General features: G+C 39.4%; 1 protein-coding gene across 1 annotated transcript in view; it reads right to left on the bottom strand.

The window, feature by feature from the left end:
- LOC116554266 (macrophage-expressed gene 1 protein-like) overlaps window positions 1-918 on the bottom strand; it is a 2,199-nt gene extending 1,281 nt beyond the window's left edge. Inside the window, exon 1 of the mRNA XM_032282107.1 lies at window positions 1-918. This exon is cut by the window's left edge and continues 1,281 nt beyond it. Within this exon, the coding sequence (XP_032137998.1) occupies window positions 1-833 (833 nt within the window). The 5' untranslated portion in view covers window positions 834-918.
- Window positions 919-14,200: the final 13,282 nt, after the last annotated feature.

The following is a 14,200-nucleotide window of genomic DNA, read 5'->3' as shown; positions in this document are numbered from 1 at the left end:
ATGCTCTGCACCCTGGAGTTGGTTCTGTTTGAGAGGTAGCTCTTGGTGAGGACATTCTGTGAGGCGTGGTTTGCCTCAGATTGGAAGTTCACGGTGTTTTGGAAGGCAGCTCCAGCAGATGCAGTCAGGGCACTACGACTGCTCTGGCTGTCTTGGAAGAAGGAGGCCCTGATGTGGTCCTCCTGAATAAGAGCAGCCCCAGCATCCACACTGGTGATGACATGGGTGCCATAGTTGAGGACAAGGAGTTCTGCTAGGTAGGTGGCCATCCTTGTCTGGTTGTTCTCTAGATAGTCAGAGATGTCCAGGAGCTCCTTTCTAAAACCTGAGCTTAACTCTAAAGCTGGGTTGATTTTGACTGTGTAGATCAGGTTTCTCACCTGAACTCGGGTAGTAACAGCTTTGTCCTTCACTTGAAGGGTCTTCATTCTTTGGAACTCGGTGGAGAATTTGCCATTGACTTTGGAAAAAAGAGAGAGTTCTGTGTTGATGGAGTAGGACGTGCTGCTCTGGTAATTTGTCCATGATTCCAGGATTTCTGAGTTCATCTCCAGGTTGCTCTGTTTCTGGGGAATGGTGAAGATTTCATCAGGGATAATATACTGTCCATCCTCAGTTGTCCTGCAGTTGGTGTAAGTCAAGTCCATCACCCGTCCCATGTCCACATTCCTCAGATTGTCCCAGCCCCCTCCAGGTAGGACTTCCAGGACAGGTAGTTTCAAGGCATTCTTGCATTTTTGAAATCCAACTTCATCTGTCTCTCCTGGAGGCTTGCCTGGTTTAGCCCATGCTGCCACTGCCCAGAAGAGGATGGTAGCCCTGAAGCAGTTCATGGCTCAGACAGCCCCAGCCACACAGAAGTCTACACAGCAGCCAGCAAGCTTCAGGCAAACTAAATAGAGAAAAATAAAGCAGCTGTGAAAACAGGTCTCCAAAATTCAAGTTCTCCAAAAGCTACCAGTTTCTCTTTAAACTAATCTAATTGTAAAATGAGAGTTGGTTGGAATATTAAAGTTCATCAAGACTGAAGAAATTGTGCTATACTAAACATCTAAACACAGCCCTACATGTTAACTATCCTACTTTTCCCCCAGACCTGGCTGGTTACTCTGTTGCATGGGTGAGCACTTAGAAAAAGTGTGACCCTACACCCTACTGCTTCCTCCACCAGAAAGTTTTTCTTTGCTTTTTTCTCACTCTCTTGGACTTGATGTTTCACATTTTCTCTGACACCTCCTTCCTGGGACTCTAATACCAGTTTCCTTTTATTGGAAACACAGAGGCAAATGACAACATTACTCTTACTGAAACACCATGACTCCACCATACCCATGCAAGCTGTAAGTCAAGGCCAAAGCTGGATTTCCCATTTACCTGGAGCAGAGGCTGTTTCCACAAAAGAAAGGAGTGAAACTCTGGGACACTTGTCCTGTGAGTTTCATTGTTATAAGCCCTAATAGTCTGTCTGTGGGGATAACATTGTCTGGAGCACAGCTGATGGGGCCTGAAGAGGATTCAGTTGCAATAAGCTGGGAACCCCAGTTTGCATTGTCCTAAGCATTCAGAGTAAGGGCAAGGGGCCCCCATACTGTCTTGTTTTCTTTCAGATAGAAATATTCAAGACAAAACCACAGTATAATCTAGGTTTTGATTTATCAGTGGCAGACAGGGTCCAAGGAATATATGTGTATGTGTTCACACATTTATATATCCTCTGTGTGTGTGTATTTTGCATGAAGTTGGTACGTGTTATATTTTTAATTTTTCATGCCATCGCTAAGTGTATGTAATCAGTTTAGGGGCATTTAAAGAAAGTGGTTCTTCATAACTCAAATTATTTTCTAAAAGCAATAATTCATTTGTTATATAATTAGAAGAATATAATTTCATAAATGTCTTTTCATATGCCGATGCCAGCTCTATTAGAGTTCATAATTTAAAACAGTGTTTCCAGGACCATTGATCTGGTGCCAAGATTGATTGAATGCCAGCTCTGTTAATTTTTTAGGACAATCCGGCTGTGTCTTACTCCATTTAGTGGTAGCCAGGGAATCCAGAGGAGTTAATGAAGCTCCCAATTTCATCCTTAACGTTCCAAAAATTATACCATGAACCAGATGTGGTTCTGAGACTGAAAAAGTCAGGTTGCAGTTCACAGGTATCATTACACGTCACCTGTATGCATTCCAGAAAGAAGATTCCAAGGAATTGAATTCCTCTGATGGTCATTCATGCAACTAAGAAGTGTTTTTAGCAAGAATGAGGCTAGTTGCCTAGCTTCTCAGGCTCGGCTTCCCTAGTTATTATACAAAACATGATGGTGTTCTGTAAATTCAGAAATATTGGATTCTGGATCTCTCTCTCTCTCTCTCTCTCTCTTTCTTTCTCTCTCTTTTTTTTTTTTCAAGACAGAGTCTCACTTATTTCCCAGGCTGGAATGCAGTGGCTATTCGCAGGCATGGTCCCACTACTGAGCAGCATGGGTGTTTTGATATGTTCCATTTCCAACCTGTGTCCTTTTACCCCTCCTTAGGCAACCTGGTGGTCTGCTCCAGGAAAGTCACCATAGTGATGCTGAACTTAGTGCAGACACCCGATTGGCATAGTACACTACAGCCCAGAACTCCTGGACTCAAGCAATTCTCCCACTTCAGCCTCCCAAGAATCTGGGACTGTAGGCATGTGCCACTGCACCTGGACACTCCGAGTCTATTTGTGCCACAGTTGTCATGCTTCTGGGAACTGACAGCAGCTATCCAAAAGGGATTAATTTATGAACTAGTGCCCAATCTACATTTTGCTAGAGAACCAAACTTTTGCATAAGAGCTTCTGGTTAATTTATAAATCATTTAGTTATAAATATATACCTTAGCAGCATGATCCCAGAATTAGAAAAATGAGAGTTGAATGCCCTTGAGTACTTCCAATAAGTCTGTTGAAATATCTACATATTTTTCTTCAAACTATTTCTGGGCTGGTTCATCAAAATTAGAATACGTTGTCACTTACACTGCTTTGGAGACAAGTTGACAATTTGTTACTGTCTGCTTTCTCTTTAGTAGATCCTGTTGAGCCTTCACTCTCCTGAAATGAGAATACAAGCAAGGTTAATACAAACAATTCTATATTCAGGTTTTCCTATGTCTCCAGACACCAAGTCACTGTGTTTTTTATTCCTTCTACAGACTTTGTCTTCATTTTAACACAGAAAAAAAAAGTGGAAAATAGTCAAAAGAGCCAACAAGAGTAAAATTACAATGTACCCATAAGACAAAATATTTTACAGCATCACAATTATTTCAATCAATTTTAATAGCACAAGAGATTCTTATGCCATAATGTTACTGAAAAGGGGTCCCAATCCAGACCCCAATAGAGGATTCTTGAATCTTACACAAGAAGGAATTCAGGGTGAGTCCATAAAGTAAAGTGAAAGCAAGTTTATTAGAGAAGTAAAGAAACAAAAAAATGGCTACTCCATAGACAGAGCAGAGGCATGTGCTGCTTGGCTAAGGATACTTATTGTAAGTCTTGATTATATGGTAAACATGGGGTGGTTTATTCATGAGTTTTCCAGGAAAGTGGTGGGAAATTTCCAGAACTAAAGGTTCCTCTCCTTTTTAGACCATTTAGGGTAACTTCCTGACAATGTTGCCATAGTATTTGTATAAACTGTCATGGCACTGGTGGGAGTGTTATTTATCATGCTAATGCATTATAATTAACATATAATTAGCAGTGAGGATAACCAGAGGTCACTGTCATTGCCATCTCAATTTTGATGGGTTTTGGCTAGCTTCTTTACTGCATACTGTTTTTTTTGGTTTCTTTTTTTTTTGTTTGCTTGCTTTTTGAGACAGGCTCACTCTGTTGCCCAAGATAGAGTGCAGTGGCATAATGGCAGCTCACTGCATCCTCTGCCTCCTGAGTTTAAGCAATTCTCCTGCCTCAGCCATCTGAGTAGCTGGGACCACTGGCATACACCACCACGCTCAGCTGATTTTTGTATTTTTAATAGAGATGGGTTTTGCCATGTTGGCCATGATTGGCCTCAAACTCCTGGCCTCAAATGATCTGCCCACCTCAGCCTCCCAAAATGCTGGGATTACAGTTGTGACCTATGGTGCCTGGCCAACAGCATGCTGTTTTATGAGCAAGGTCTTTATGATCTGTATCTTGAGCCAACTTCCTATCTCATCCTGTGACTTAGAATATCTAACCTACTGGGAATGCAGTCCAGCTGGTCTCAACATTATTTTACCCGGACCCTAGTCAAGATGAAGTTGCTCTGGTTCAAACCCCTCTGACTTATTTCCCCCATCCCTTTTATAAGAGAACCCTTAATCCTAAGGGTTTTAGAGAGATAAAGATCTATCCTCTATAATTTTTTATGCTAAATAGGAGCCCAGATATTTCTGCCTAATTATTAGGGTCTTTGGTATTCAGGGTAGAAAGGAGCACAGTAAGAAAGTGCCAATATGGTGAGGGTCATTCGTAACTCTGACAAAAGGTGATGTGTGGAAAATTAATAAGTATTCAGTTTATGAAGACATCTCAGTAAGCTTATTGTGCATTCATATACAAAGAATACAACAGTAAATATAATCCAAAACCATAAAGCAAAACAAGTAAAATTGTCCCAAGTAAACTAAATAAGGTGGCTTTCCATGAAATGGGCAACTGTTGGAACCAAGCTAATTTGGGATTGCTAGCTGATTCTAATATGTGTCCAGAACTAGAATATTGATCTAGATTTATGCATTACTCATCCTCTTGTTTCTTCTGAGCTCCAGCCAGAGAACACTGGTTGGTTCATAAGAATAAACAAAATCATTCTACGTTGCAGAAAAAAAAAAACTCAAAAACAACTGATGAGACTAGAATCTAATAGCAGGTGTACTATTGTTTTTGAAACATAACTTTTTCTCTCTCCAGTCTCCCATTTTTACTAATAATAAATCATAGTAAGACCAATTTGCTTTATTATACTTGGCCTGATTATTTGTATAAAGTGCAGCAAAAATAATTAGTTTTCACATAAGCTTTTAAAATTGGCTTTGATGGAACTCTGCACCATAAGGAATCTCAAATAAAACTTTTTTTAAGGCAAGCCCAACCATGTGTTTGCATATTCAAATACCTATGAGTTGAGCAAATTCCTCTCCTCTTGAAGTCCCAGGATAACTTGGGGCTCCTGGGCCTGTCAGAAAGTGGCATTCTGACTTAAGACAGGTTAGGAACCCTGTACAGGAACTGTGTAGACAAGATATGAGGACACTTTTCCCAACAGGCTTTTATTGGCTCTACAAGTCACATTTGATTCCTTAAAGGAAAGCACTTTATTTTAGTCAAAGCTTTGGTAAAATAACTAGTTTCTCCAATTGTGTCCTCTTGCAAAAGAAAACAGATTCTTACTGCACTTATACAAATAACTATATTGCCATAAGTTAAGAATACTCACAAATAGTTTCAAAATTCTGAGAAAATTAGGTAGAGAGAAACAAATATGCTCCAAATTTTTTTATAAGAGTATACTTTACTCAATTGTTAAAAGATGTGAATAGCTTAAAAGTTTTCTTGGTTCTGAAAAACAAAACAAAATATCAGCAATGTCTTGCAAAGTCAAAAAAGATTACTTCAGTCTTCTATTAGTTCAGTCCATATAGTTAATTCCTGTTATGCTTGATATTCAAGAACATTTCAGCTCTCCATGAGTTCAGAAAGCTTTTTTACTCTATTTTAATGTCACAATTTCCAGTTATCAGAAACCTGCATTTAAAAGCACCTGTCAAAGTCTTATAGCTGATTAAAAACCACCTTTTAAAAAGGATTAAATCAATACAACAATTGTCCATGGATGACAAAATGCCTTAGGGCACCCTCTATTAAAACCACAATTGGCTAGGAATTTGGGTTTCTTTTGTGGCATGCAACAATTTTTATTTCATTTTATTTTCATGTATGTATGTATTTGTCTAATTATTTATTTATATTGAGATGGATTCTTGCTCTGTCACCCAGTCTGGCAGGAGTGTAGTGGTGTGATCTCAGCTCAAAGCAGCCTCCACCTCAGCCTCCTGAGTAGCTGTGATTACAGGCATGTACCATCTATGCCCAGCTAAATTTTGTATTTTTAGTAGAGACAAGGTTTCCCCATGTTGGCAAGGCTGATCTCAAACCCCTGACCTCAAGTGATTCACTCATTTTGATCTCCCAAAGTGCTGGATTAAATGCATGAAGCACCATGCCTGGCCACAGCAATTTTACATAACAATTAAAATTATTACTGATAGCATATATTAAGTCATATCATAATTATGGGCATTTCTCATAATTTTGGAACACATACAAATAACGTAGTTAAAGCCCAAAGAAAGCCAAACACCATTGCATATTTGACAATGCTTCCTGTATGATTTTTTACACCAAATAATCCACATTTCACCTTTACATTACTAATGTAATGTACTATTAATGTTAAACCTAATTCTTAATAAAACCTTATAGATAAATCTACCCAATTTAAATCTACCCAGTTTGATCCTAAGGTAAGATTCTCATAAATGTTTTATAAACCTTTACAAATTTTTATTAAAGAGCAGATCAGTGCTGTGAGAAAAACTGTTATGCTTTTATTTCAATATTTGATTTATGGAAAAACTGAATAATATTCCTTTAACTTTAGCCAATATGTTCACACAGAATTTCTTTTACAAGATTAATTTTTTATAACCTTCCACAACTTGCTCAAACCTTCAGCTTTATCTAACTTAAAACAATCCTTTAACCCATTAATCTAGGCAAAAAAAAAAAAAATACATTTCCATGACTTCTTATTTAATCTTTACCAAAAACATATTTCACTTTCCCAACACACTTTGACTGTAAAACTATTTCTTCATTAAGTCGCAATTACATGTTATAATGTTAACTCTTAGTAACTTTTACTTTTGGTGAAAAACCTAGTTAGTAAGCAATTTTCATTATGTTGAACAATTTTCAAAAGTCAAAGAAGAAGTTTATGACCTTAAAGCATTTAGTAAACTTAATATCTGACCAACCTAAATTAGACCAAATGTCTACATTTTTGAAGATATTTTTATTTGATCAACAATCTTTAGAACCGTCTTTATTTCCCAAAGATTACTTAAGTCACATGAACTAAAAGGCATTACAGTTTTAATTTTTCTGACAAAATATGTGATTTAAACACTTATATTTAAGCCAACTAATCAAAGCTCTTCCATATCACACACACACCACATATAAATACATAGACGTACAGAAGATACAGTACTCGTAAGGTTTTTCATTTGCCAGTTTTTTAATTGGATTATTGGCTTCAGGGCAGAGCCCTTGGAGGAACAGGACCAAGAAACCATGCAGGCTCTACAGACAAATTAGCAGGCACAGCTGGAAGGCCAAACAGATCTCCAACAATTAAGTATCTCATTTTTATATCAGATCCTATATCTCCAGAAGAGAAATGGCTATGGAACAAGACATTCCTATGATTTTGCTGTGCATTTTATTGCAAAGCAATCTAAAGCCAATCAGCGTATTCTGTGATTAGCCCATCCCCCAATGGGAGTCTTATGTCTCAGTGCAGGGGTGGAGACATCTCCATACCCCAGGTGGCCAAGAGCATACTTCTCTAATCCAGACATGCAAAGAGCCACGTATTCCCCCATAAATGCCATTAACTCTTCCCCAAAGTATATTTTCTACTTAGTTATTACACAGCAAAGCTCTCATAATGTGAAGTAATTTCTGATACACTCCCACAAAAGTCAAAAATGTCAGATTATGCAATGCAAAACAGAGCAGAGCCTTAGATTTTGAAAGGAATCTATCCACTTCCAATTCCTGGGGTTTCATGAGAAAAACAGATTTTTTTTCCAAAATGGGGTCTGTGGCTCCTCCTGTTTTTCCCTAAGAGTTCCAGGCTTGATCATCCACTTTTAATTAAGCTGACTTTGAAGCATAGCACTCTTTTTTTAAAAAAAACAAAAGTCTTCTTGGCCAGGGACGGTGGCTCTTGCCTATAATCCCAGCACTTTGGGAGGCCAAGGCAGGCAGATCACGAGGTCAGGAGTTCAAGACCAGGCTGGCCAACATACTGAAACCCTGTCTCCACTAAAAATACAAAAATTAGCCAGGTGTGGTTGTACACACCTGTAGTCCCAGCTATTTGGGAAGCTCAGGCAGTAGAATCACTTGAACCTGGGAGGCAGAGCTTGCAGTGAGCTGAGACCACACCATTGCACTCCAGCCTGGGAGACAGAGTGAGATTCCGTGTCAAAAATCAAAAATTAAAATTAAAAAAGTCCTCTTATCTCATTACTTGACTTTAGTGTATTGACTTTAGGCCAAACAACCAACATTTTTTTTGAACTTTACCAAACATAACCTCCCATGTAACCTCCCAGGTGCTCAGAGAAAGGGAGACTTAAGATGGTTCAAGGAGGGGAGCAGAATTAACAAATGGTAAAGGTCACACAGATATCAAACCAGAAAGGACTCATTCTCTAAGCCAGAAATTGAACCCTGGCCACCATTGTAAAATGGCAAAGCCTTAGCTGCTGAGCTATAGCACTAGTCAGTTCCCATTACCCTTCCCAGAAGGAGCCTAAAGGCAGCCAATTTTGAGGTTGCAAAGACTTAACTACTCAAGATAATTTTTAGGGCTAGCTGACATGAACCCCCAAATTCCTGTTCCCTGGTGGTAGAGACCAATTGAAAATTCTGCCACATGGTTATAGAGTCAAGCTTCCAGAGACATGAAACAAGATGAGAGGGAAACTTCATCCAATTTTTTTTTCCCAGGACCTACAATGAAGTTTGTAACTGACCAGTTTGCTGGGCTGGCTTGAACAGTGATCTTATGGGGTCCTAGGCCCACATTCTATCCTAAGGTACCCCTCTTTATGACAGAATCATACAGAAAGCCTAGTTTATAGCACAAGGTATATCAGATTTGCTACAGCTTAAGACTAGCCTCACGAATCCTTTGTCTCATTAATCAAACCTTCACAGAGCAGATAAACAGTGATTTATGCCATTAATTCCACCAGTCTGAGCAGAGAGAGGAAAGGGAAGGGAGAAAAATGTTGCCTACAGCAGAGTGGGAAAGGTGAGGAGTTCAGGGAGGCCAGAGAAAGACACACCCTTTACAGTGACACTGTAAAGTTCAGGTCGTCCCTTGTCAGTGTCAAAAGATCTTTTCCAGCAGTCCCATCAGCTCTCAAGTTTCCCCTCTTAGGGAGGAAAAAGCTCTTCATGTCCTATGGTCCTGTACATGCCTAATCCTATCACCCATAGCCATCAGCAAAGAGTGTGAGGCAGATTAATTGAAAGAGAATAATGGTTAACATCCCGTGGTGCGAAACCTGTTCTTAGCCCAGGGGAACTTTACTGAGGCAGGGCCTCTAACTCCTAAATCTTAGGAAGGACTCTAACTGTTCCAAGTTGGGCCTTGAACCCAAGTTTAGTCAAGAGTCCTTATTAAGAGGGGCCTTTAATACTCCCTGTCTTAGCAGAGATTCTAACTTCTCTAAAGTTGGCTTCTAACCAAATTCCATCCCCTACTTGGATAGCCCACAACTTACCCAAAGTCAGCCAATCCATGTTGCAGTCTTCCTTTGGGTCAGGGGTCTCCTCAGTATAATCTTTTCGTGGTCACCAGGAAGATGTTACTGGAAAAGGGTCCTGATCCAGATGCCAAGAGAGGATTCTTGGATCTTGCACAAGAAAGAATTCAAAGTGAGTTCATAGAGTAAAGTGAAAGCAAGTTTATTAGAGAAGTAAATAAACAAAACAATGGCTACGCCATAGGCAAAGCAGATGCATGTGCTGTTTGACTAAGGATACTTATTGTCATTTCTTGATTATATGCTAAACAAGGGGCAGATTATTCATGAGTTTTCTAGGAAAGGAGGGGCAATTCCCAGAACTGAGGGTTCCTCTGCTTCTTAGACTATATAGGGTAAAATCCTGACACTGCCATGGCATTTGTAAACTATTATGGTAGTGGTGGAAGTATCTTTTAGCATGCTAATGCACTATAATTAGTGTACAATGAGAAGTGAGGATGACCAGAGGTCACTCTTGTTGCCGTCATGGTCTTGATGGGTTTTGGCCAGCTTCTTTTCAGTATGCTGTTTTATCAGGAAGGTCTTTATGACCTGTATCTTCTGCCAACCTCTTATGTCATCCTGTGACTTAGAATACCTTACCTACTGGGAATGCAACCCAGCAGATCTCAGCCTTATTTTACCAACCCCTATGCAAGTTGGAGTCACTCTGGTTCAAATGACTCTGACAATAATGTTATGAAAAAAGCATGATGTACATTCATCATGACCCCAACTATGTACATAACTAGAGGGATGTACACCAATGCAGAGACAGTAATTACATCTGGTTGGGAGGTGTTTCTGAATTATTTTAACTTTTTTCTCTTTTCCATGTTTTTTGAGTTTTCAACAATGAGCATGTCTTTATTCACTTGAGAAAATTTTTTTGAGAACCTACTAAGTACCAAACAATGATGGATATTGGGTAATTGTCAGTTTTGTGCTCAGGAAAATAACCAACACACACTTATTTAAAAAACAAAAGAAACAAATTATTTGTGGAATATTTTTATGCCTGAAATGACCCAAAGCCTATGGATTCTGTGACTGCTGTGCTCATTGACGTCCTCTTTTCAATTAACTGGAAAACAGTGAAAGAAGTGCAAATGATGGGAATTTTGGCTTAATTTAATTTTGCATGCCAGAAGCAGAACTGCTCATAATAGTCAGTGTGAGGACGTGGTGGCCAATACGTTTCACCCATGCCTTCCCTGTTTTACTCTGTTCACCAGCAATTTCCTCTGCTTTTTATTGTAATAGAATGCATATACCTTCGTGTAACTTCCCTAGATGGCCACACTTAAGCAGCAACAGCCTAAGGTTAAAACTGAACTTTCATCTCTACAAGAAAGAGGCATTTTGTCTACAAAAATTATGCATTTACATTGCAAAAGAGCAATTTTTCTTTTTCAAAAAAGAGGCAAGAGGGAAATGCCACAACTGCTTTCTTTCTCAGATTCAGCTCATGCAACCTTCTGACACCATCTCATACAGAGTCAAACCATGACTGGGTTCAGTCCTGTGTGGGCTTGGAACTAGTCCAGGTGCTTCCTATTTCTGCATTTCACCTGTGGTCTAAAATGGAGAGAAAAGTCCAGTTACATTTGCTGGGACAATTCTCTTCCAGCAGGAATCTAGCATACCAGTGTGAAAACTGATAGTCAAATAATCACTAATTGGATCCAGAACTATGAATTTTATAGACTTGGAATAAACTTTGTTATTAAAAATATGGAAGGTATCAGTGAACAAAGTGATATTTTCTTTTCAGAACAATTGACTCCTAACCTAATGTGTTAAGGGTTGCCTTGTCAGCTCCTTCCCCTCAGAGGCTGTTCTTTCCACCAGCATTGTTTAGGTACTGAGCACAGAAATAAGAACATAGTGATTTCATAATTCCTTTGAATCTGGAGGGTGAAAACAGAAGGCCCATGTGAAATTTTGCATATTACCATTAAAATGTAGGCCAGAATTTGATGGCCCATGCCATTTTATTTCTTTTCTCCATTAGCACACTTTTGCTTCCTCACTCTTTCACTTTCCCTGATCTATTTTCTCATCATCGGTTATTCCCTTTCTGCTCCTTTTTTCTCTTTGCCTTTTGCAAATTTAGATTTGGAGGACATATGTTAGTGATTTGAGGTGGTACTTTCACTGAACTAAAAAGGATCTGGTGTGATGGTGTGAGCTTGTTATCCCAGCTACTCAAGAGGCTAAAACAGAAGGTCCCTTTAGCACAGGAGTTCAAGGCCAGCCTGGGCAAAATGGTGAGTTGAAAAAGGAAGGAAGGGAGGAAGGAAGAAAGGGAGGGAAGGAGGGAGGGGGGAAGGGAGGGAAAGAAGAAAGAAAGAAAAAAGAAAGAAAGAAGAAAGGAAGGAAGGAAGGAAGGAAGGAAGGAAGGAAGGAAGGCAGGCAGAAAAGAGAAAGAGAAGGAAGAAAGGAAGAAAGAAAAAGGAGGACACTCTGATGTGGAAAAGCTTAGCCTTTTCATGGCAGACATAACGGAGCAGTCATATCTTTGATTTTTACTTTATTCTGAGGTTGCCTTAGCATTATTCTCAACACAGTTCTCCAGGACATTCTAGTGAAAGACTAATTTATCAGTCATTAAATAAATACTCCTTGAGCATCTATTATTTGTCATTTGAAGAGTCTACAAGACAGAGTGAGCCCTCAGAGCCCTTGTTCCCTCTCCAGCTGCCCTCCAAGCTAAGCTCTACAAAGATTGAGCATTAGGACCAACTCACTTCCCCTGCCCATCTGCCTTCAGGCTTCCAAATGACATCAGCCTGACGTAAAAAGTGCCTCTTACATTCTCCTTAAGCTGAAAATGGTTTAACATGAAGATCTTTGCACACACAAGACTGGAAACATACATAGTGAAATTTCTCTTATGTCCTCATTTCTCAGTTTCCACATCTTCCCTGTCATATGACTTCCTTCTTGAGTAATTTGAACAAAAGAAGTGACTGAACTGTGTTCGGTCTCTGTAGGTTAACTACTGGCAGATTTCACATTTCTAAATTTATTTCATTACTGGGGAATGTAAAACCAATCTCACATTAAATCTTTTCCTCTTGTATCATGGGATATTCAGATGAACTGAGCTAAAGAAAATAAAAATTGCCACCAGTTTTCTTTCTACCAGAAATAACCATGAATAAGTTAAGATGAAAACAAGCAATTTAAGTGAAGTGGTTCTTTCATCACAGAATTATGTAGAATTGAGAGTTTAGAGTCCTCTATTGAAATATTCCTATTGCCTCATCTATTTGCTGGCAATCTTAATACAAGATTAAGAGCAAAGCCTGGATTGTGAGACTATTCAGTCTCTAGACCTTGTTCTTGCTTGGCTAGTCACTCAAATATCTCAACTGTTAGAATGACAAATATGGATGGGAACTAGAGATTTCAGAATTGAAATATAGACAACATTCTAGCCCAGTAGGTCACTTGGCTCAAGTTCTGGCTTTTCCCTAAGACTTCATCTTCTCACCTGTGAAACACAAACAATAGGAGCTTCCTCTATAGAGTAGATGCAGTTGCTAAGAGGATTGCCTGCAATCCTCCATGTAAAGCTCTACAAGGTGCAGGCAGGAGCTCAGTATATATCAGGTCTCAGCTTTGCTGAGCTTGCTGTGCAGTCTTCAGGATGGGATTGGAGGAAAAGGCATGTTAGAGAATCTCATGAGCTTGACTTTCCCCCTGGTTACCCATTTGACAGTATGGGACATCATATTGACTCAGAGAGACCACCTGAATATTGTTTAGTAATATTGTAAATGAAGGCATGAATCTAAGGAAAACAATCTGGTTGCAATATCATCTGGATTGATGAGACAGGTAAATGAGAAGTGATTGGTTGTGGCCGGTGACAGGGGCTCATGCCTGCAATCCCAACGTGGTGCACCCCTGTAATCTCAGCTACTTGGGAGGCTGAGGCAGGGGAATCACTTGAACCTGGGAGGTGAAGGTTGCAGTGAGCCGAGATTGAGCCACTGCACTCCAGCCTGGGCAACAGAGAAAGACTCTGTCTCAAAAAAGAAAAAAAAATAAAATAAAATAAGTGATTGATTGGTTACTTTATCAAAAAATCCATTTTAGGACTTCTTTAGAATGCAGTTGACAAGTGTTTAAATGATCAGCTAGTAAATATTTTAGGCTTATGGTTTCTGTGGTAACTACTTAGCTCTGCCATTGTAGTACAAAATATGTGGTAAGAAAATGCATGTGCATGAATTTGTTCCAATAAATCTTTATACGAAAACAGGTCAGGGCTGGATTTGGGGAGGAACATGCATGAAACAGAAGGAAGTGAGCATTGTGTAAACCCACAGGACACTGCAGCTTCTTTCAAGGATTTGTGAAAGATGGTTGACCGCAACCTGTTCATGTTAGCAGCTCTTCAACTTGCAACCAGATGAGAAAAATATTCTCCATCCAAAACCCCCATCAGCTTCTCCTCTGCCAGGGCCAGTCTCCTAGTATGAAGCTAAACAAAATATACCCCTTCCTCGAGTTCCCAGCTCTGGACATCATGCCTACATTCTTGGGTCTCTCATTA

Source organism: Sapajus apella, unplaced genomic scaffold (assembly GCF_009761245.1).
Source record: "Sapajus apella isolate SASKATOON/1434 unplaced genomic scaffold, GSC_monkey_1.0 scaffold14, whole genome shotgun sequence".
NCBI lineage: Eukaryota > Metazoa > Chordata > Mammalia > Primates > Cebidae > Sapajus > Sapajus apella.
This window is presented reverse-complemented; position numbering and strand designations above follow the sequence as displayed.